General features: G+C 44.5%; 1 protein-coding gene and 1 long non-coding RNA gene across 4 annotated transcripts; both read right to left on the bottom strand.

The window, feature by feature from the left end:
* Window positions 1-8,040: 8,040 nt before the first annotated feature.
* On the bottom strand, window positions 8,041-10,333 carry LOC135541172 (uncharacterized). 3 transcript variants are annotated; one of them, XM_064967284.1, is made up of 9 exons: window positions 10,198-10,333; window positions 10,028-10,108; window positions 9,757-9,906; window positions 9,590-9,639; window positions 9,399-9,468; window positions 9,240-9,308; window positions 8,828-9,128; window positions 8,623-8,727; window positions 8,041-8,437 (listed from the first exon to the last, which is right to left on the bottom strand). In XM_064967284.1, the coding sequence occupies exons 1-7, from the start codon at window positions 10,327-10,329 to the stop codon at window positions 9,027-9,029; spliced, it is 654 nt and encodes a 217-aa protein (XP_064823356.1). In that variant the 5' UTR covers window positions 10,330-10,333; the 3' UTR covers window positions 8,041-8,437; window positions 8,623-8,727; window positions 8,828-9,026. The 3 variants fall into 3 exon arrangements, with proteins under 3 accessions (XP_064823356.1, XP_064823357.1, XP_064823355.1); XM_064967285.1 differs by having other exon boundaries at window positions 8,041-8,170; XM_064967283.1 differs by having other exon boundaries at window positions 8,041-8,727.
* Window positions 10,334-10,459: 126 nt separating this feature from the next.
* On the bottom strand, window positions 10,460-11,446 carry LOC135541171 (uncharacterized). Its single transcript, XR_010455931.1, has 3 exons — window positions 11,043-11,446; window positions 10,638-10,777; window positions 10,460-10,531 (listed from the first exon to the last, which is right to left on the bottom strand). It is a non-coding gene; the product is annotated as an uncharacterized LOC135541171 (long non-coding RNA).
* Window positions 11,447-23,950: the final 12,504 nt, after the last annotated feature.

Below are 23,950 nucleotides of genomic sequence, written 5' to 3'. Positions count from 1 at the left end.
ATGTGGTGATTGACAGAGTCGAAAGCCTTGGCCAGGTCGATGAATACGGCTGCACAGTAATGTCTCTTATCGATGGCAGTTATGATGACATTTAGGACCTTGAGCGTGGCTGAGGTGCACCCATGACCAGCTCTGAAACCAGATTGCATAGCGGAGAAGGTACGGTGTGATTCCAAATGGTCGGTAATCTGTTTGTTAACTTGGCTTTCGAAGACCTTAGAAAGACAGGGTAGGATAGATATAAGTCTCTAGCAGTTTGGGTCTAGAGTGTCTTCCTCTTTGAGGAGGGGATGATCGCGGCAGTTTTCCAATCTTTGGGAATCTCAGACTATATGAAAGAGAGGTTGAACAGGCTAGTAATAGGGGTTGCAACAATTTCGGCAGATCATTTTAGAAAGAGAGGGTCCAGATTGTCTAGCCAGGCTGATTTGTAGGGGTCCAGATTTTGCAGCTCTTTCAGAACATCAGCTATCTGGATTTGGGTAAAGGAGAAATGGTGGGGGATTTGGTGGGTTGCTGTGGAGGGTGCCAGGCAGTTGACTGGGGTAGGGGTAGCCAGATTTTGCAGCTCTTTCAGAACATCAGCTATCTGGATTTGGTAAAGGAGAAATGGTGGGGGATTTGGTGGGTTGCTGTGGAGGGTGCCAGGCAGTTGACTGGGGTAGGGGTAGCCAGGTGGAAAGCATGGCCAGCCGTAGAGAAATGCTTATTGAAATTCTCAATTATAATGGATTTTTCAGTGGTGACAGTGTTTCCTAGCCTCAGAGCAGTGGGAAGCTGGGAGGAGGTGCTCTTATTCTCCATGGACTTTACAGTGTCCCAGAACTTTTTTGAGGTAGTACTACAGGATGCAAATTTCTGTTTGAAAAAGCTAGCCTTAGCTTTCCTAACTGCCTGTGCATATTGGTTCCTAACTTCCCTGAAAAGTTGCATATCACTGTTCGATGCTAATGCAGAACGCCACAGGGTGTTTTTGTGCTGGTCAAGGGCAGACAGGTCTGGAGTGAACCAAGGACTATATCTATTCCTTGTTCTACATTTTTTGAATGGGGCATGCTTATTTGAGATGGCGAGGAAGGCACTTTTAAAGAATAGCCAGGCATCATCTACTGACGGGATGAAGTCAATGTCATTCCAGGATACCCCGGCCAGGTCGATAAGAAAGGCCTGCTTGCAGAAGTGTTTTAGGGAGTGTTTGACAGTGATGAGGGGTGGTTGTTTGGTCGCAGACCCATAACGGATGCAGGCAATGAGGCAATGATCACTGAGATCTTGATTGAAAACAGCAGAGGTGTATTTGGAGGGCAAGTTAGTTTGGATGACATCTATGAGGGTGCCCGTGTTTACGGATTTGGAGTTGTAACTGATAGGTTCATTGATAATTTTGTGAGATTGAGGGCATAAAGCTTGGATTGTAGGATGGCAGGGGTGTTAAGCATGTCCCAGTTTAGGTCACCTAGTAGCACGAGCTCAGAAGATAGATGGGGGGCAATCAATGCACATATGGTATCGAGGGCACAGCTGGTGGCAGAGGGAGGTCTATAGCAAGTGGCAACAGTGAGAGACTTGTTTCTGGAAAGGTGAATTTTTAGAAGTAGATGTTTGAATTGTTTGGGGACAGACTTAGATAGCCTGCAGAGTTCTGTATTACTATCTTTGCAGTAGATTGCAACACCGCCCCCTTTGGCAGATCTATCTTGGCGGAAAATGTTATAGTTAGCAATGGAGATTTCAGGGTTTTTGGTGGTTTTCCTAGGCCAGGATTCAGACACGGCTAAGACATCCGGGTTAGCAGAGTGTGCTAAAGCAGTGAGTAAGACAAACTTAGGGAGTATACTTCTAATGTTAACATGCATGAAACCAAGGCTTTTACGGCTACAGAAGTCAACAAATGAGAGCACCTGGGGAGTGGGAGTGGAGCTAGGCACTGCAGGACCTGGATTAACCTCTATATAACCAGAGGAACAGAGGAGAAGTAGGATAAGGGTACGGCTAAATGCTATAAGAACTTGCCGTCTAGCACGTTCGGAACAGAGAGTAAAAGGAGCAGGTTTCTGGGCACGATAGTATAGATTCAAGGCATAGTGTACAGACAAAGGTAAGGTAGGATGTGAGTACATTGGAGGTAAACCTAGGCATTGAGTAATGATGAGAGAGATATAGTCTCTAGAGACGTTTAAACCAGGTGATGTCATCACATATGTAGGAGGTGGGACAACATGGTTGGTTAAGGCATATTGAGCAGGGCTAGAGGCTCTACAGTGAAGTCTGTTTTTGCCTCTTCGTGCGGTAACGTTGATAGTCGTGGAGTTAGTAGGGTTCCAAGTAGCTCTCGGTATCTAGCGGCCCTAGCAGGTTAGCAGAATTGGCCTTCAGCGGGCGTCGCGCCTGAGGGGCCTGTTGGAATCCTCAGGCAGATTATGACGGTATTCCAGTCGTAGAGGATTGGCGGGGTTCCGTGCCCCGTACTGGCAGTAGAAGGGGTCAGGATATTGTAGCCCAGTGTGAGTGAGTCGGGAGATGGGTCTAGCATGGGCTAGCCCCAGGCTAGTTGGTGCTAGCTCCGGGACGTAAACATTAGCCAGGAGTAGTTAACCTGGGTTGAGGTTAGCTAGCTGTGATGATCCAGATGAAAAGGTTCAGAGTTTGTGGTAGGAATTCAGGGATATGGAGAGAAAAATAGGTCCAGTATGCTCTGGTTTGAAGCGCGTTGTACGAACTGGCGAGAACTTTCTGAGCTAAAGGTTACCCAATGACCGCTAGCAGTGGTTAGCTGAATGATAGCTGGTAGCTAGCTAGCTTCAGTTGAGGTATTCCAGTTCAGAGGTAAATAGAAATACTTAGGGGGAAAAAACTGATCCACACCACGTTAGGTGAGGTGGGTTGCAGGAGAGTATTTTGAAGTTGAGGTTTTGGAAAAATATTAAAAAGAACGCGAAGAAAATATATATATACATTTATATTATTTTATCTTTATTTAACCAGGCAAGTCAGTTAAGAACAAATTCTTATTTTCAATGACGGCCTGGGAACAGTGGGTTAACTGCCTGTTCAGGGGCAGAACGACACATTTGTACCTTGTTGGCTTGGGGGTTTGAACTCACAACTTTCCGGTTACTAGTCCAACGCTCTAACCACTAGGCTACCCTGCCGCCCCACATGGGATGAGACAAGACAAAGACATCTGACTGCTACGCTTGGAAACAAGATGAGTGAGTGACAACATTTCCATGTTGAACCATACAACATATAACTGAAGCATACAGTAGTGCAAGAGTTTGCTGCTGACATCTCTGTTGACGAGTCTACGATATGTAAAACACTAAACAACAATGTTGTTCATGGGAGGACACCATGGAAGAAGCCACAGCTGTCCAAAAAAACTTTGCTGCATGTCTGAAGTTTGCTGAAGTGCACCTGGATGTTCCACAGCGCTACTGGAAAAATATTCTGTGGACAGATGAAACTACAGTTGGGTTGAAAAATAAGGCACAGCAACATCAAAACTTCATCCCAACTGTAATGTATGGTAGAGGGAGCATCGTGGTTTGGTGCTGTTTTGCTGCTTCAGGGCCAGGACAGCTTGCTATCATTGAGGGAAAAATAAATTCCCAAGTTTATCAAGACATTTTGCAGGGGAATGTTAGGCTATCTGTCCGCCATTTGAAGCTCAACAGAAGTTGGGTGATGCAACAGGAAAACGACCTAAAATACAATAGTAAATCAACAACAGAATGGCTTCAACAGAAGAAAAAACGCCTTCTGGATTGGCCCAGTCAGAGTCCTGACCTCAACCCGATTGAGATGCTGTGGCATGACCTCGAGAGCATTTCACAGCAGACATCCCAAGAATATTGCTGAACTGAAACAGTTTTGCAAAGAGGAATGATCCAAAATTCCTCCTGACATTTATGCAGATCTGATCCACAACTACAGAAAATGTTTGGTTAAGGTTATTGCTGCCAAAGGAGGGTCAACCAGTTATTAAATCCAAGGGTTCACATACTTTTTCCACCCTGCACTGTGAATGTTTACACTGTGTTTTCAATAATGATATGAAAACGTATATTCGTGTGTTATTAGTTTAAGCAGACTTTGTTTGTCTATTGTTGTGACCTAGATGAAGTTTAGATCACATTCTTTGACCAATTTATGCAGAAATCCAGGTATTTCCAAAGGGTTCACATAATTTTCTTGCCACTGTATACTGTATCTTACCCCAGCTGTAGGACCGTTGTGTGTGTGATCAACCAGCTCTGGTGGCATTGGGGACTTGACTTGGTATGCTTGCTCTCAAAGTGCTGTTTGAATGTCTTCAGGTCAGGCATTTGCATCTGTAAGGGTCAGGTAAGGAATGGAGGATATTAACAATCATTGGCTGAGACTGAATTTTCAGATGACAAACAAGCAAAGTAATAAGATGCAAAAAACTACTACACATCACACAGGCCAGTACAATGGACTGCACTGAGAGAAACCTAAAGGTAGGCATGCGAAATGTTCAGGTTGCTGCACAGACTATGGATGCTCTAGTCTAGAGTGCCAGGCATTTGTTCAATTCTCTAAGTGGTTAAATGACTCTGACGTTCAGACATGGTTGGAGAGACTGCTGGTGCTGGTGAGCTTCTGCCCCTATTTTAGGTCATCACACAAATATTCCCCCACCCATGTCCAGGGGTCTCAGTGTTATGTCCCTTGAAATATATGTCATTTTGGTAAGTAGGCAACATTTACTTTTGGTAAGTTGGCAACAAATACAATCATCTTAAAATGACGTGTTGAATTTTTTTTGCCATAGTAAATTGTATATTGCGCACATTTTTGACAGTTTGTGTTATTACCTTACACAAGCTTAGATTTTCACCCTATAAAACTTAGTGGATTTACACAAAATGTTAACCTCAGATTGGTGATGTTAGTCTAAAAGTTTATAGACATCACGATGACAAGATTGATTGTTTTAAACAGATCTGTCACGACTTCCGCCGAAGTCGGTTCCTCTCCTTGTTCGGGCTGCGTTCGGAGGTCGACGTCACCGGTCTTCTAGCCATCGCTGATCCACCTTTCATTTTCCATTTGTTTTGTCTTGTTTTCCCACACACCTGGTTTACATTCCCTCATTACTTGACGTGTATATAACCCTCTGTTCCCCCCGAGCTTTTCGAGCTAAAGGTCAACCGGAATTGTTGGTTGTAAAGTGTATGTGCACTTCAGACTGGTTTACGACGGGTTATTTCAACCCATATTTTGTTGTTCTGGGTGCCGTTTGTCTTTTCCTCATTAAACTGCTCTGGTTATTACCCAGTTCTGCTCTCCTGCGCCTGACTTCCCTGCAGCCCGTTACACACCTCTTACAATATCAATATCTTAGGTTTTGTACCATTGATTTTTCCAAGCGCTGGGATGCGCAGAACTTAGAACGCGGAGTTAAGGAAATGCCCAGGAAATGGCACAGAAAATTTGGGGCGGTCTCTCCATAAAAGTCAATGGCCACACACCAATACATGGATTTGACAGTCAAATTACTACTTAAATAGCAGTAAACTGTTGTCACTGCTGTTATTCTATAGAGGGTCGTGATTCGTTTAGGTTAACTAACAAAAAAAGTGGTCTGGTCCCTTTTCCATGAAAGAAGCCTCCCGAAATCAACATCTAGCATTCCAAAATATAGATATAAGCCTTCAAGTGCTCATCTAACCAACTTCTTTAGGGCCAGCCAGGCTTCATGTTGCCCCCCAGGCACCCTGAAACCCAACCCCCATAAGAAGAAGCCCAAATACAATCTGCCCTTGCCCAGTATACATACAAGGTCAGGGGACAACACTGGTTTTTCGTCTTGCAGTTAAACTTGTTTTATACACGGTTTAAAGGGATAGTTCATCCCAATTACAAAATTACTTAAATTGCATTACATTTCATTTCAAATCCAATGCATCCAAAGTGTACATTATTCTTTCCTGGTTCATAACATATTTTTTGTCCCCTTTCAGATCACAGGCATGTCACAAGTGGGCGTCAGGCTTGTAAGAGAGATGAATTATATGTGAGATTCAGTGAACAATGCCGGAAGGTGAGATTCTATCTCTCTTAAACCTCATGAAGCTCTAGGGGGCACTATTTTTATTTTTGGAAAAATAACGTTCCTGAAATAAACGGCCTATTTCTCAGGACCAGATGGTAAATATATGCATATAATTGACAGAAAAAACTCTAAAGTTTCCAAAACTGTAAAAATATTGTCTGTGAGTATAACAGAACTGATATTGCAGGCGAAAGCCTAAGAAAAATCCAATCAGGAAGTGACGCATATTTTGAAACCGTTGTGTTCCTATGCATCCCTATTGGCCATTGAAAGGGATATCAACCAGATTCCTTTTTCTACGTATTCCCTAAGGTGTCTACAGCCTTTAGACATAGTTTCACGCCTTTATGTTGAAGAATGAGCGTAAAGGACCACATTGCGTAAGTGGCCAGCTGAGGGCTCTCAGATGTGATTCTTGCGTAAAAGACAGAGATAGCAATTTTTCCTCTCGGTCCTACTGAAAAGCCAATTGTCCTGGTTGATATATTATCGAATAGATATTTGAAAAACACCTTGAGGATTGATTATAAAAAAACGTTTGCCATGTTTCTGTGGATATTATGGATATGTGACCGCTATTTCCGGTGGATTTCTGAACATAGCGTGACCAACAAACGGAGGTATTTTGGGTATAAAAATAATCTTTATGGAACAAAAGAAACATTTGCTGTCTAACTGGGAGTCTCGTGAGTGAAAACATCCGAAGCTCAAAGGTCGAATAGATATTTGAAAAAACCTTGAGGATTGATTATAAAAAACGTTTGCCATGTTTCTGTCGATATTATGGATATCATTTGGATTTCTTTTTCCGCCGTTGTCGTGACCGCTATTTCCAGTTGATTTCTCAACATAACGTGACAAACAAACGGAGGTATTTTGATTTGATTTCTATGGTATTTCTCTCCATTAGGACTGTGTATTGGCTCCTACGGGTTACTCTGCCTTCTACTGTGATGGAGAATGCCTCTACCCTCTGTGTTCTTGCATGAACTCCACCACCCACACTATGATCCAACTAGTGGTCAGTATACACTACTACACCCTCTCTCACATGAATGCTAACATTACTGGTTCCATGGGAAAGATGGTAAATGGTTCAGACATTAATGGCAAATAAAAGAAAACGAAGAAACCCAAGTTACCAGAGTCTACAATGGCAGACTGTTAATGTAGAGTAGGGATAGTGAGAAGTAACATTCAAGACTGAAGCAATTATCCCCTCTAGTGGTATACTTTATACTGTACCAGGTTACTACACACACTGATAATACAAAACATTGAGGACACCTGCTCTTTCTATGACAGACTGACCAAGTGAAAGCTATGACCCTTTATTGATGTCACTTGTTTTTAATCCACTTCAATCAGTGTAGATGAAGGGGAGTTAAAGAAAGAGTTCAAAACCTTGAGAGAATTGAGACATGGATTGTGTGTGTCATTCAGAGGGTGATTCGGAAAGACAAAATATTTAACTGCCTTTGAAACCTGTATGGTAGTAGGTGCCAGGCACACCGGGTTAAGTGTGTCAAGAACTGCAACACGGCTGTTTTTTTCATGCTCAACAGTTTCCCATGTGTATCAAGAATGGTCCACCACCCAAAGGACGTCTAGCCAACTTGACACAACATGGGCTAGCATCCTTGTGGAATGCTTAGGGCAGCTTGTAGTGTCCATGCCACGACAAAGTGAGACTGTTCTGAGGGAAAAAGCGTGTGCAACTGAATATTAAGATGTTCCTAATGTTTTGTACAATCAGTGTATGTAGTCCTACATGTTTTTAAATAGTAGAGTATCACAAACCACAGTACAAAACCATACAAAGTGTGGGCCTGCAGTATCTGTAAATCAACTAAACGTTGTTTTTTATTTCCATATGCAGATAATAAAGCATCATTGTTCATGTAATCTAATATTAGCATTATACCTCTAGGAAGAGGAAATGGTCATAAAATCAAATCTATGAAAAGACGTAAACAAAAATGTTTTTGAACTACAACTTATTTTATTTAAAAATGTCAAATTCAGTGCAAAGTAATGTAGTGCATTGGTGTCTAGATCCCTGTTGGGTGGCAAAGTGTCACAAGAATCCTGTGGGGAGAGAGAACAAGAGAATACATTAAATGAATGGGTATTAACTAATTAGGGTTCAACAAAGCACTTCAAGTCCTCAATTCCCTCAAAAGAGAGAGAGAAGGAGAAAGGAGTATGGTCCCTGCAGTAGGACTACATGCTGGCCATGAGGTTCTCCAAGTGGTACTCCAGGAGGCTGGAGAGCTCAGTGACCAAAGACTCCGGGTTAAAGTACCAGGCCAGCTGCTGGCCAAACATGTCATCCAGCAGAGCCATCAGCCCGCCCTGAAGAGAACACCACACAACACATAGCAAATGGCTCTGAGTTACTAGCTTATCAAGAAGAGAGAGACAATTTGAAATACTCCCCCTAAAATGGCATTGAAACCTGGTTAACCATGAATAAGGAAGTAAAAAGGAAGTACACTAAGAATATGGAAGTAAACAGGAAGTAACCTCTTGACTCTTACATTGAGCAGCAGCAGGTATCTGTCGGCCTCTGGCTCCATGTTGGCAGCAGTGGGCAGGAAGGAGTACAGGAGAGCTTACAGACGCTCCACAAACCCACCAGGGTGCTAAAGGAAACAAAGGAGGAGAGAATAGAAGAGAAGAGGAATTTAAGTGAAACTGATATTAGAGAGATATCCAAACATGTACCAGTGAGATGCTACTTACCACCATCAGGGACTACTGAGCTGTCATCATCCCAAACAGCACCAGCTCAAAGAGGACATCGATCATGTTCACACGATGGATCCAGGACAAGAAAACACGTTTGGAGAAAATAGGAATGATTTTATATAGATCAGCTACTGTGATGTATAAAAGACATGCATGTGGAAGAACTCAGTGAGACTTGAAAGAGTTAATGAACTCACCTTTGCCTCAGCCAGCCAGTCTCAATGTCATTCCGTTTGGAGGGGTCACTCAGGTAGTCCACAAAGTCGTTATAGGTACCGATGAACTTGGCCTCGTCCTATGACAAAGAAAAGAGCATCTTAGTGAACAGAACACATTTCCCCTCAGGGATGCTCTCTTTCTCTTGAAAGAGACTGAGTTAGTGAGTTTCCATGTGGTTGGCCTGTACCAGTGCGCCCAGGAGGACCTTTCCCGCCACAAACAGATGGTTCCTGCTCAGGGTGGAACCAAGCAGGGTCTAGGGAAGAGGGAAGAGTTAGGGTGAGACATCTTCCTCTAGGAGACAACAAGAAGTCACAGAGAGAAAAAGAAAAGTGGGTCCACTCACAGTGAAGACCTGGCACAGGGAGACGAGCCTCAGGGCGATGTCCTCCACTCTCTTGGTGGTAAGGTAGCGGCTGTGAAAGGGAGGGAACGGAGCATGTCAACCATTAGAGTCAATGGGGGATAACAGCATTATGACCACTATCCTTCAGCATCTGACAAGCCCAGACTACACAGACGTTTAGAGGAACTCACTTTAGCTGAGGAACCTCCCTTTCCTCAGGCAGCAGGTCCTCCTCCCAGCCCTACGACAACAAAACAAGCATTCAAAATCAGTGACCAATGCAATGACATAACAAACAATCGGTCAATGCAAGGATCTTCATGATCCTAGTCAATAGTATGTGTGTGTAACGTCTGACCTCATAGCAGTTGTGGCCCTCAGGCTCTGGGTCAGTGAACTGCTGAGTGGTGGGCGTAGAGAAGGAGGCAGCCTCCAACCACGCTGAAGAGGAGAGAAGCCCATCCAGCCCCATGTGGACAGTGGCATACACCCCTGAGACATTAGACTTCTGCTCAAAACACACACAACACACCTGTTTACCACACACACGATATTAGAAAACGCACCGAATCTAATGCAAAAATGCCCAGTAATGTCTAGTCTATATACATAGGAAATAGTTTATTTACCTGGTAGCAGCCAAGCGTCACGTCCACAGACGTCTCGTGGCGGAGGTGAGACGCATAGTGGCTCACCCTGCCAGACACACGCTGACAGAGAGAGAATACATGTTAAGGCCAAATGGAATAAGTGAAGAAAAGTCTAATTTAATACTATTTCAGTAGTATTTACGTCTTACCTGGATCCAAGTGATGGACTGCACTTTGGTGGCACAGTAGGGGATGCCCTCTGGACTAAGCCTGGCTGTCTCCTTGGAGATGGCCCACGCCAGTTGAGTCTCTAGGACTCTGACACTACTCACGTGGTGCATCCTCACTACCACCTGCTGTTGAGATAAACAACAAGACAACATCAACAAAACCACTTGACACATTTCCATCTAGATCAAATGACTGACAATGTAGATTAAGATTAGTTAGTTACAGTAGGGGGTGTCTTACCCTGATCACTACAGGCCCACAGTACAGGGGGCTGAACCTAATCTGAATCAACTGCCAATTGCCAGTGGCCTGCTAAAGCAGAAAGCAGACAAGATGTTTGTTTAATGTCAAAGAGACACAACTTGAATATCTGGGATAGTTTTCAAACATAAAATCCCAAACTTTCAGAAAATTGTACCTCAAGGATAGTCTGCACATCTGGCACATCCCCAAGGATGATAGCAGCATTCTGGACATCAAGGAGGACTGTCAGTTGTGGAACATCTGGCACATCAACCAATGGCACATCCAACTGGACTTCATCCAGGACAATTGTTTCTAAAATGAGGAATATTGGAATATAAAATAAACAATTGTTAGGACATAAAACGTAGCAGATTGCTAATACTAGCTAGCTAGGTAGCAAAAGTCAATTGCTTAGCAACAGTTACTAAAGTTAATGTTAGCTAGCAAGCTAGCTAGCTGCAACATCTCTAGCACAAGCATTTTTGCCAAGTCTGAATGATAGAAATATACACAACATTTCGCAAATTGTAATGACATTGTTAAATGTAGTAAAATAAGAGTTTTAAACTCCACATACCCTCTTCGAAGTCGCTGTCGCTGTCCAACTGTCGATGATCACGAACCCAGCAAAACAGAAAAAGACAAGAAGAACAAGCCACAAATGAATTTGAACAACCTGTCGACGCAGTAGGCCGCCGACGTCCACGCACTCTCTCCGCCAGTCTTGAAAATCACCCAGGCATTTTCCCCTCGATTGTTCTATTTCAGGTCTCAAAAATCAAACAAGTTCGTTGTCAGCAGCAAACTACAGTTGTTGTTTTCGCCCAGAAAACATTCCATAGAACGTCGGTTAGATGTCTCTTGGCAACACACGTTCGAAAATAATTGTTAACTGAATTGACAACGGTGTTGCCATAGAAGTTTGGAATTATATGATTCCCTTTAGAATCCGTTAAAATTGCTTGTCTTCATTCTAGTGACGTCGACGTGCTCCTTTGTAGCTTAGTTGATAGAGCATGACGTATTGCAAAAGATAATGATTTCAGGGATTTTTGTGATGATGAGTTATCTAAAATTGAGATAAAAGACTGTATTAAAAGCCTTAAGGACAATAGGTCCCCTGGAAATTATGGTTTAATAAGCACGTTTTATAAAGCATTCAATGATAAATTGATTCCTTTCATTCTTGGCTTCCTTAAATAGCAAGGTGTAATTACTTTGATTCCCTAACCTAATAAGGATACTCTTTATATAGACAACTGGAGACTCATTTGCCTGTTGAATAATGATGGGAAATGATTTGCCCTTGTGTTTGCTAAGAGGTTGAAACAAGGCTTGCATCATATAATTGATGAAGAACAATCTGGTTTTATGCATGATCAACACATTAATAATAACATCAGGTTGATCTTAGATATGATTGACTATAAAGACCTCATCCTTGATGATAGTATTCTTATGTTTGTTGATTTTTATAAAGATTTTGACACTGTAGAACATGAGTTTATGTTCAAAGCAATACGTTTTTTGGGGGTTTGGAGACTATTTTCTGCAAGCAGTCCAAACTTTATATAGTGGTTGTACTAGCTCTGTAAAATTAGCCCACGGGATATCCCAAAGATTTGATATTGGCCGTGGCATTAGGCAGGGCTGCCCAACTAGTTCATTTGTATTTTTATTGGTTACTCAAATTATGGCTCTTCATATCAAGAAAGGGAATTTAAGGTGTTTCAGCACTTTGCAAGGAATTTAAACTATGTCAACTGGCTGATGATACCACCATATTTTTAAGAGACAGAAATGAGGTTTCCAAAGCAGTTTCCTGTATTGAAGACTTTTCCTTAGTTTCGGGTATGAAAATTAATATCAATAAGTCAGTCTTATTTCCACTCAAGGATTGTGTTTTACAGGAAGTATATGGTATCCCAGTTAAAGATAAGGTTACTTATCTTGGAATTGTTATATGCAAGGATGAAAAACAAAGGATTGAATTGAACTTTAACCCCATTATTGAGAAAACAAAGAAGAAATTGAACCTCTGGAATAAGGAGGTCTTGAGGTTTTAGATTTCTGTCACGACTTCCGCTGAAGTCTGTCCCTCTCCTTGTTTTAACAAGCCTTGTGTTACTACAAGGTTGGGCTTTTGTCATATTGGGACACTAATGTATTGTTGTCATGTGTGCCTGACCTTAACTCCAACCCCCCACCAACTTTAATTGCATCCCCCTCAAAGTCTCACCTTAATCTGAACCCTTAACCCAAAACCTGTTTTCTGCCACACGGCATAGCAACAGTACGGACCAACCAAAAATTCCCACACCACCTGGGCCAAGCCCGCCAAACACGAGAGGAGCTGCGGACCTCACAACTTTACAGGTGGACAACCAGACAACACAGTGCTCTTCAAACTCAACCAAGACTACATCAAAGGCAAGTAAAACACACAACACTGCCGCAATAGATACAGTTGAAGTCGGAAGTTTACATACACTTAGGTTGGAGTCATTTTTCAACCAGTCCACAAATTTCTTCTTAACAAATTCCAAGAATTGTTTACAGACAGATTATTTCACTTATAATTCACTATATCACAATTCCAGTGGGTCAGACGTTTACATACATATGTCATGGGTTTGGAAACTTCTGATAGGCTAATTGACATAATTTGAGTCAATTGGAGGTGTACCTGATTATGTATTTCAAGGCCTACCTTCAGACTCAGTGCCTCTTTGCTTGACATCATGGGAAAATCAAAAGAAATCAGCCAAGGCCTCAGAAAAATTGTAGACCTCCACAAGTCTGGCTCATCCTTGGGAGCAAATTCCAAACGCCTTAAGGTACCACGTTCATCTGTACAAACAATAGTACACAAATAAACACCGTGGGACCACGCAGCCATCATACCACTCAGGAAGGAGGCGCGTTCTGTCTCATAGAGCTGAACGTACTTTGGTGTGAAATGTGCAAATCAATCCCAGAACAACAGCAATGGAACTTGTGAAGATGCTTGAGGAAACAGGTGCAAAACAAGTCCTATAAATAAAATAAAATTTTATTTGTCACATACACATAGTTAGCGGATGTTAATGCGAGTGCAGCGAAATGCTTGTGCTTCTAGTTCTGTCAATGCAGTAATAACCAACGAGTAATCTAACCTAACAATTTCACAACAACTACCTTATAAACACACAAGTGTAAATGGATGAAGAATATGTAGATAAAGATATGAATGAGTGATGGTAAAGAACGGCATAGGGAAGATGCAGTAGATGGTATGGAGTACAGTATATACATATGAAATGAGTAATGTAGGGTATGTAAACATTATATAAATTGGCATTGTTCAAAGTAGCTAGTGATACATTTTTTTACATCAATTTTTCCATTATTAAAGTGGCTGGAGTTGAGTTAGTATGTTGGCAGCATCCACTCAATGTTAGTGGTGGCTGTTTAACAGTCTGATGGCCTTGAGATAGAAGCTGTTTTTCAGTCTCTCGGTCCCTGCTTTGATGCACCTGTACTGACCTCGCCTTCTGGATGATAGCAGGGTGAACAGGCAGTGGCTCGGGTGGTTGTTATCCTTGATGATCTTTATGGCCTTCCTGTGACATCGGGTGGTGTAGGTGTCCTGGAGGGCAGGTAGCTTTCCCCCGGTGATGCGTTGTGCAGACCTTACTACCCTTTGGAGAGCCTTACGGTTGTGGGCGGAGCAGTTGCCGTACCAGGCGGTGATACAGCCCGACAGGATGCTCTCGATTGTGCATGTGTAAAAGTTTGAATGCTTTTGGTGACAACCCGAATTTCTTCAGACTCCTGAGGATGAAGAGGCGCTGCTGTGCCTTCATCATCACGCTGTCTGTTTGGGTGGACCAATTCAGTTTGTCCGTGATGTGTACGCCGAGGAACTTAAAACTTACTACCCTCTCCACTACTGTCCCATCGATGTGGATAGGGGGGTGCTCCCTCTGCTTTTTCCTGAAGTCCACGATCATCTCCTTTGTTTTGCTGACATTGAGTGTGAGGTATTTTCATGACACCACACTCCGAGGGCCCTTACCTCCTCCCTGTAGGCCATTTCATTGTTGTTGGTAATCAAGCCTACCACTGTAGTGTCATCTGCAAACTTGATGATTGAGTTGGAGGCGTGCATGTGTAGCAGTGTGATGTTGTTCCCCAAGTTGCACACATGGACCAATTCAAATAGGCCAGGTCAAGAGGGGATGTTAATAATTTGATAATAATAATAACTCAGTGTGTTTTCTTATTAAATTACAGCTGCATAGCTAATGTTATTCTTTGGTGTACTGTTATGGGATTTTTTATGAATAATGACTAAATGTATTTATTTTTTCAACTAGGCAAGTCAGTTAAGAACAAATTCTTATTTTCAATGACGGCCTAGGAACAGTGGGTTAACTGCCTGTTCAGGGGCAGAACGACAGATTTGTACCTTGTCAGCTCAGGGGTTTGAACTTGCAGCCTCCCGGTTACTAGTCCAACGCTCTCACCACTAGGCTACCCTGCTGCCTAAATGAGGTATACGGCACTATAACTGGCAAGAAGTCTACCCTGTCTTTCTTGTAGTGTTAAATAATTTGTGTTCATTAGGAAGGGGTTACAGTGGGGCAAAAAAGTATTTAGTCAGCCACCAATTGTGCAAGTTCTCCCACTTAAAAAGATGAGAGAGGCCTGTAATTTTCATCATAGGTACACTTCAACTATGACAGACAAAATGAGAAGAAAATCCAGAAAATCACATAGGATTGTTTATGAATTTATTTGTTAGGTACTGGGTGTCGTGAGGGTGAAGTCAGGCGCAGGAAATATAGGCAATATAGTGCTCCTTTAATGCACACACGGTGAACCACGGCCACCCCACATTTGGGTGATCAAACAAAATGTCCCAGACACAGGGAACGAAAACAGTCCAGCACTAAATACACAAACACGTTCGTCTGTAGCAAACACCAGGGTTACAATGATCAATCCTGCACAAAGAAACGGGCGGGCCGGCTGACTAATAAAGCCCAACTAATGCAACCAACTCAAAACAGGTGTAATCAATAAACACATAAGGAGGGGGAGAAAATAATCCGTGGCAGCTAGTAGGCAGGCGACGACGACCACCGAGCGCCACCCGAACGGGTAGGAGAGCCACCCTCGGTTGGAGTCGTGACATTATTTGCAAATTATGGTGGAAAATAAGTATTTGGTCACCTACAAACAAGCAAGATTCTTGGCTCTCACAGACCTGTAACTTCTTCTATAACATACATTTTTATCTTGTCCACATTGTAACAAACTTATGGTTGCATAACAGCACATTGAGTAACATTACCACGGTTTTATATTGAACAATATCGGAGCAAAGGACAACATACCTTGGTAGCCGAAGGTCAGGCAAAAGAGAACAATAAGGGGGTACGGAAATACAGATAACCCGCGATGGGCCAAACCAAAATATACAAAACTTTTACTATCACATGTATGTACAATATTGATATGAAAAAGTATTTGTACATGTTAAGTAATTTTGTAATCAATGTTCATAAATTCCAATTATCTTTATCAAATCAAATTTATTTATATAGCCCTTCGTACATCAGCTGATATCTCAAAGTGCTGTACAGAAACCCAGCCTAAAACCCCAAACAGCAAGCAATGCAGGTGTAGAAGCACAGTGGCAAGGAAAAACTCACTAGAAAGGCCAAAACCTAGGAAGAAACCTAGAGAGGAACCAGGCTATGTGGGGTGGCCAGTCCTCTTCTGACTGTGCCGGGTGGAGATAAAAGAACATGGCCAAGATGTTCAAATGTTCATAAATGACCAGCATGGTCAAATAATAATAATCACAGGCAGAACAGTTGAAACTGGAGCAGCAGCACGGCCAGGTGGACTGGGGACAGCAAATAGTCATCATGTCAGGTAGTCCTGAGGCATGGTCCTAGGGCTCAGGTCCTCTGAGAGAGAAAAAGAAGGAGAGAGAGAGAGAATTAGAGAGAGCATACTTAATTCACACAGGACACCGGATAGGAGAGGAGAAGTACTCCAGATATAAAAAACTGACCCTAGCCCCCCGACATAAACTACTGCAGCATAAATACTGGCGGCTGAGACAGGAGGGGTCAGGAGACACTATTGCCCCAGCCGAGGACACCCCCGGACAGGGCCAAACAGGAAGGTTATAACCCCACCCACTTTGCCAAAGCACAGCCCCCACACCACTAGAGGGATATCTTCAACCACCAACTTACCATCCTGAGACAAGGCCAAGTATAGCCCACAAAGATCTCCGTCACGGCACAACCCAAAGGGGGGCGCAAACCCAGACAGGGAGATCACATCAGGTGACTCAACCCACTCAAGTGACGCACCCCTCCTAGGGACAGTATGAAAGAGCCCTAGTAAGCCAGTGACTCAGCCCCTGTAATAGGGTTAGAGGCAGAGAATCCCAGTGGAAAGAGGGGAACCTGCCAGGCAGAGACAGCAAGGGCAGTTCGTTGCTCCAGAGCCTTTCCGTTCACCTTCACAATCCTGGGCCAGACTACACTCAATCACATGACCCACTGAAGAGATTAGTCTTCAGTAAAGACTTAAAGGTTGAGACCGAGTTTGTGTCTCTCACATGGATAGGCAGACCATTCCATAAAATGGAGCTCTATACGAGAAAGCCCTGCCTCCAGCTGTTTGCTTAGAAACTCTAGGGACAATTAGGAGGCCTGCGTCTTGGGACCGTAGCGTACGTTTAGATATGTATGGCAGGACCAAATCAGAGAGATAGGTAGGAGCAAGCCCATGTAATGCTTTGTAGGTTAGCAGTAAAACCTTGAAATCAGCCCTTGCCTTGACAGGAAGCCAGTGTAGGGAGGCTAGCACTGGAGTAATATGATCAAATTTTTGGGTTCTAGTCAGGATTCTAGCAGCTGTATTTAGCACTAACTGAAGTTTATTTAGTGCTTTATCCGGGTAGCCGGAAAGTAGATGTCACGGTTTTCTGTAGGTGAAAGAGAGTCGGACCAAAATGCGGCGTGTCTATTGCGATCCATGTTTAATAAAACTGAAGTCAACACGAATCAATATGAAAAAACAATAAACAATACATGAAAACCGAAACAGCCTAATACTGGTGCAAACTAACACACGACAGACATAAGGACAAAAGGACAATCACCCACAAAACCCAACACCAAACAGGCTACCTAAATATGGTTCCCAATCAGAGACAATGACTAACACCTGCCTCTGATTGAGAACCATATCAGGCCAAACACAGAAACAGACAAACTAGACACACAGCATAGAATGCCCACTCAGATCATACCCTGACCATACAAAACATATAAACATACAAAGCAAACTATGGTCAGGGTGTGACAGTACTCCCCCCCCCCTCCCCCAAGGTGCGGACTCCGGACGCAAAACCTGAACCTATTGGGGAGGGTCTGGGTGGGCATCTGTCTGCGGTGGCGGCTCAGGTGCTGGACGTGGCCCCCACTCCACCATAGTCTTTGTCCGCCACCTTGTCCGCTTCCTTGGCCTCCTAACTACGGCGACCCTACTATATAACCCCACTGGACAGAGGGGCAGCTCGGTACAGAGGGGCAGCTCGGGACAGAGGGGCAGCTCGGGACAGAGGGGCTCTTCAGACTCCGGCAGCGCCGGACAGGCGGGAGACTCCGGCAGCACAGGAGAGGAGGAAGGCTCTGGCAGATCCTGGCTGGCTGGCGGTTCTGGCAGATCCTGGCTGGCTGGCGGTTCTGGCAGATCCTGGCTGACTGGCGTATCTGGAAGAGTCTGGATGACTGGCGTATCTGGAAGAGTCTGGATGACTGGCGTATCTGGAAGAGTCTGGATGACTGGCGTATCTGGAAGAGTCTGGCTGACTGGCGTATCTGGAAGAGTCTGGCTGACTGGCGGATCCTGGCTGACTGGCGGATCTGGAAGAGTCTTGCTGACTGGCGGTTCTGGCAGATCCTGGCTGACTGGTGGATCTGGAAGAGTCTGGCTGACTGGCGGATCCTGGCTGACTGGCGGATCTGGAAGATCCTGGCTGACTGGCGGATCTGGAAGAGTCTGGCTGACTGACGGATCTGGAAGAGTCTGGCTGACTGGCGGATCTGGAAGAGTCTGGCTGACTGGCGGATCCTGGCAGACTGACGGCTCTGGCTGCTCCATGCTGACTGACAGCTCTGGCTGCTCCATGCTGACTGGCTGCTCCATGCTGACTGACGGCTCTGGCTGCTCCATGCTGACTGACGGCTCTGGTAGCTCCTTGCAGACTGGCAGCTCTGGCGGCTTCTTGCAGACTGGCAGCTCTGGCGGCTTCTTGCAGACTTGCAGCTCTGGCTGCTCCTTGCAGACTGGCAGCTCCTTGCAGACTGGCAGCTCCTTGCAGACTGGCAGCTCTGGCTGCTCTATGCAGACTGGCAGCTCTGGCTGCTCCAAGCAGACTGGCAGCTCTGGCTGCTCCATGCAGACTGGCAGCTCTGGCTGCGGGAGACTCCAGCAGCGCTGTAGAGGAGGAAGGCTCTGGCAGCACTAGAGAGGCAAGGCGCACTGTAGGCCTGATGCGTGGTGCTGGCACTGGTGTTACTGGGCCGAGGACACGCACAGGAAGCCTGGTGCGGGGAGCTGCCACCGGAGGACTGGTGTGTGGAGGTGGTACAGGATAGACCGGACCGTGCAGGCGCACTGGAGCTCTTAAGCACCGAGCCTGCCCAACTTTACCTAGCTCGATGCCCACTCTAGCCTGGCCAATACGAGGAGCTGGTATGTACCGCACCGGGCTATGCACCCGCACTGGAGACACCGTGCGCTCCACAGCATAACACGATGCCTGCCCGGTCTCTTTAGCCCCGGTAAGCACAGGAAGTTTGCGCAGGTCTCCTACCTGGCGTAGCCATACTCCCTGTGAACCCCCCCCCCCCCCAAATTTTTTTGGGGCTGACTCTCGGGCTTCCTAGCCAACCGTGTTCCCTCGTATCGCCGGCTCCTCTCTCCGGCTGCCTCTGCTCTCCTAAGTGCCTCCACTTGTTCCCATGGGAGGCGATCTCTTCCAGCCAGTATCTCTTCCCAAGTGTAACAACCTTTGCCATCCAAAATGTCTTCCCATGTCCTTTCCTGCTTTCGCTGCACCTGCCTGTTACCACGGCGCTTGGTCCTGTTGTGGTGGTTGATTTTGTAACGGCGTTCCTCTGTTGAAGGAGGAGCGGACCAAAATGCAGCGTGATGGTTACTCATGTTTATTGATGAAAAATGACTAGACATGAAATAACTGAAACGTACAAAAAACAACAGACGGAAATGTGAAAAACTATACAGCCCATCTGGTGAATATAAACAGAGACAGGAACAATCACCCACGAAACACTCAAAGAATATGGCTGCCTAAATATGGTTCCCAAACAGAGCCAACGATAATCACCTGACTCTGATTGAGAACCACCTCAGGCAGCCATAGACTACTCCATACACCCCACAAAACCCCAAGACGAAACACACCACAATAAACCCATGTCACACCCCGGCCTGACCAAATAAATACAGACAAACACAATATACTTCGACCAGGGCGTGACACTCAGTTTTGACTGTATGTCTCTTTGATTACATTGTTCATCACAACCATGTTGGATCAGACTCCGGAAACCATTCATTCTGCTCCTCATATTCCACTGATAGTCTTGATATGATTATTTTCTGTGGTACCCAGTTGTCATTATGAAAGTAATAATGCACATCTCTGTCATTCGCTAGATGCCTGGTGGGCTGCTGCATTTACCCTTTCTTCAAGAATGAGTGTCTGGACACAGTCTACCACTGCCCTATCTGCAACGCTTCGCTGGTTGTAAAGAAGTGAAGTGTAGCAGCCATATGGTCCGGACAACTGTACAGTTTCATATGAACCTAAACCTGTGAATATTTTCTATGTTCCTATTCATTATATTTTCTGTTGAACGTCTGTCAATAAAGAGAAACCAGACTCCGAGAAATTGGGTCCTTGTCATTTATTCACATGATCCACAACACACACACATCTATATCGCTGTGACAAGTGAGAAAACAAAGGGGGATCGCCCAATCACATAGGAACCTATTCTGCTGTTTGGACGATTGTTCCCTTGTTGTGTCCAGTGTATTATTCAGTTCAAAATAACTAATTTTAAAAAAGACAAAATAGAAAACATGTGTTACATAACTCGAAGGAGACGTGAGGGACTGCTGTAGACATTGTTTTCATTTCTTTCTGCATTGCTGATGCAGCTTCTGACAACTGTGCTGTAACCACAACACACTCAGGGTTCCTTGAAAATTATAATAAAGGTCATAACAATTTACCAACTTCTCCGGAGACCCTGCAGGCTGTCAGCCTGTAGGGCGTGCGGTTTGGGTGCATTTCAGCTCTAGGCTCCCTTAGTGTCTCAGCTCAGGCGGAGGCGGAGACTCAGAGAGGCTCGAGTTCCTTACATGAAGCTGGATTGTGAATTGTAAGGGTTGATGATTCTGCTCATGTAGTCTCGAGCTGAGGAGGGTATGGTCACAGCCTCCGGGATGTCTTTCTGAACATCAACCTGGATTATTTCATGCTTCTCCAACCTGGTAGAGCTAGGGCTAGTTTTTTCAACATTTTGTTAAAAATCGCGCAACATTTCAACGTCCTGCTACTCATGCCAGGAATATAGTATATGCATATGATTAGTATGTGTGGATAGAAAACACTGAAGTTTCTAAAACTGGTTAAACCACGGCTGTGACTATAACAGAACGTGTGTCCCCAAGGAAAACCGATCACCCAAAAGAAAAAAAATATCAATGCGCCAGTTGCCTGTATTGTCTATGGCAAGAGAAAATAGATAGCTCCCAGTTGACAATTCCTACAGCTTCCACACGATATCGCCAGTCTTGGCAATTGGTGTGACGTTATTCCTTGGTTCAACGAAGAAGAGGCACTTCCTGTCATCACTGCATCACAAAGGAAGTTTTGGTGGAGAGCATATCGACCATCGTCTCAAGACTTACTGCTATTGAATACAGATTGCCCCGTGATGAATTTGATCGCGTATTAACGTTTACTAATACCTAAAGTTGGATTACAAAAGTAGTTTGAAGTGTTTTGTCAAAGTTTATAGGCAACTTTTTTAATTTAAAAAAATAACGTTGTGTTTAGAAAAAGTTTTTTTTCCTAGATCATACAGTCTTCATAAATGGACATTTTGGGTATACAAGGACCGATTTAATAAAAAAAAGACCCAATTGTGATGTTTATGGGACATATAGGAGTGCCAACAAAGAAGCTCGTCAAAGGTAATGAATGTTTTATATTTTATTTCTGCGTTTTGTGTAGCGCCGGCTACGCTAATTCTTTTGTTTACGTCCCCTTTAGGTATTTCAGGGTGTTGCATGCTATCAGATAATAGCTTCTCATGCTTTCGCCGAAAAGCATTTTAAAAATCTGACTTGTTGGCTAGATTCACAACGAGTGTAGCTTGAATTGAGTACCCTGCATGTGTGTTTTAATGAACGTTTGAGTTTTAACGAGTGCTATTAGCATTTGGCGTAGCGCATTTGCATTTATTGTTGGCAAGGTGGGACACTAGCGCGTCGGGTTGCCCAGAGAGGTTAAGGACGGTCGAAGTCAGCACCATGGTCACCACGTACATGATGTAGGTGATGTTGAACACGGTGATAGCACACTCCATGTTATGCAGAGACGGAGACGTCGCTGATCAGAGGTCGGTACAGCAACTCCATGCAGCCCACGATCAAGGCCATAAACAGCTCAGTGTTGATGAGCTCATGATGAGGCACGCCAGCACGGTCCTGGTGCTCTTGGTGGACTTTGGACACCTGTAGGAGCCGTTGGAGTTGTCCATTTTCCGTTTGCTCTTGGAGGCGAAGTAGCTGAGCACTATACTCACGAACATGGCCAGGCACCCGAGCGTAATGAGGGCTATCCCCGAGTGGATGTAAGCGTACTTGTAGTCGGGTCTTCCCTCGGAAGGAGGCGACGATGTGGAGTCTGCGTCCAGCCTGCCCGTGGTCCTCTTACCGTGCTTGTTGTTGATGACGTACAGAATGTTGTTAGGGATGGTCAGAAACCCCACAATGAGAGAGGTGGAGGCTCCCAGCTTGCCCCTGAAATGAGCCGCGTTCAGGATGGTGTCATTAGGGACGGCTGACATTCTGCTGTTAAACAGATCCTTGCTCGTGGATATCAGAGATTCGAAGCCTCCCAGGCTCAGCTTCCTGCGATTCATAGCTCTTGCTGGGGATTCCTGAGTCCTAGTTTCCCTCTTTCTGGGTTGTCCTTCCTTATTCACGTTGTGACACTAGGAGTAACTTAACGGTATCACTTTCTGTTTCTCTCAAGGGGATCCGGTTATCACAGTAACCTAATAATCCTAGAACATAAGCATGGATCTGTTCACAAGGGTTGTCAAGGATCTGACCGCTAACCCAGAGAGCTCACTCGAGTGGGTCCCGGATTTACATAAGAAACCTGAACGTGCCCGAGTCCAAGGGCTCGGCGTTCAAGGAAGCGCAGCTGCAACTGTTCAGGGCTAAAGCCCTGACTCCAGAAGCCTGCAGACGCCTGTGAGACAGGAGCCGTATGTCCACCGGTATGGGCATTGTGGTAGACATGCAGTGCAAGGATGTGTTCAACGGAAAGAAGACAATGCGTGACGTGGGCCCCATGTCACGTCTCATTCTCACTCAGCTCGAGGCTCTGCGCCTGACTCCCATTTGCGCAGGCCTCAAGGTTAGGTTCGGTGAACCTGGAACCTACACGCACCACAATGGCTGTACGCGAGGTTGCAAGCCCATCCGTGACACATGGGGCTTCTACACAGAGGTAGACCTAGTGGCCCACGACACCGTAAAGGACAACAAAGCGCTGTTGGAGCTCAAGACCAGGAACAACGGCATTCTAGACCAGACCACCTTGTGGTGATACAATACGCAGCTGTGGCTGACATGGGTGACGTTCTCGCTCACGTACCCAAGCATGGCAGAGCACCTGGTGATAATCAAGCCGGCAACCAACCAGGTTACGATACGGAGTTATATAACTTTCACACATTAACAAGTCCAATACAGCAAATGAAAGATAAACATCTTGTTAATCTACCCATCATGTCCGATTTTTAAAATGTTTTACAGCGAAAATTTATGTTAGATCACCACCAAATCCAAAAAAAAACTTTTTTCCCAGGGAAAAATAGTCACAAAAGCAGAATTAGATTAAATGAATCCCTAACCTTTGATAATCTTCATCGAATGACACTCATATGACATGTTACACAGTACATTTATGTTTTGTTGGATAATATGCATATTTATAAAATAAATCGTTTACCTTTGACGATCTTCGTCTGTTTGCAATTCCAATGCTCATTGTTACACAATGAATGATCTTTTGTTTGATAAAATCCGTTTTTATAGCCTAACACTAAACATTTTGTGAACCGCTTGTGTCGTGAATTC

This window comes from Oncorhynchus masou, chromosome 6 (assembly GCF_036934945.1).
Source record: "Oncorhynchus masou masou isolate Uvic2021 chromosome 6, UVic_Omas_1.1, whole genome shotgun sequence".
Lineage (NCBI taxonomy): Eukaryota > Metazoa > Chordata > Actinopteri > Salmoniformes > Salmonidae > Oncorhynchus > Oncorhynchus masou.
Note: the sequence above shows the minus strand (reverse complement) of the source record. Positions and strands in the feature narration are given on the sequence as shown.

Excerpts from the sequence above, each read along its gene's own strand:
- LOC135541172 (XM_064967283.1), bottom strand. The coding sequence starts at position 10,329 with ATGCACCACGTGAGTAGTGTCAGAGTCCTAGAGACTCAACTGGCGTGG. Across the intron at positions 9,907-10,027 it reads TGACGCTTGGCTGCTACCAG|AAGTCTAATGTCTCAGGGGT; the intron begins GTAAATAAACTA and ends TGTTTTGAGCAG. Across the intron at positions 9,640-9,756 it reads AGGGCCACAACTGCTATGAG|GGCTGGGAGGAGGACCTGCT; the intron begins GTCAGACGTTAC and ends TTGTTGTCGTAG.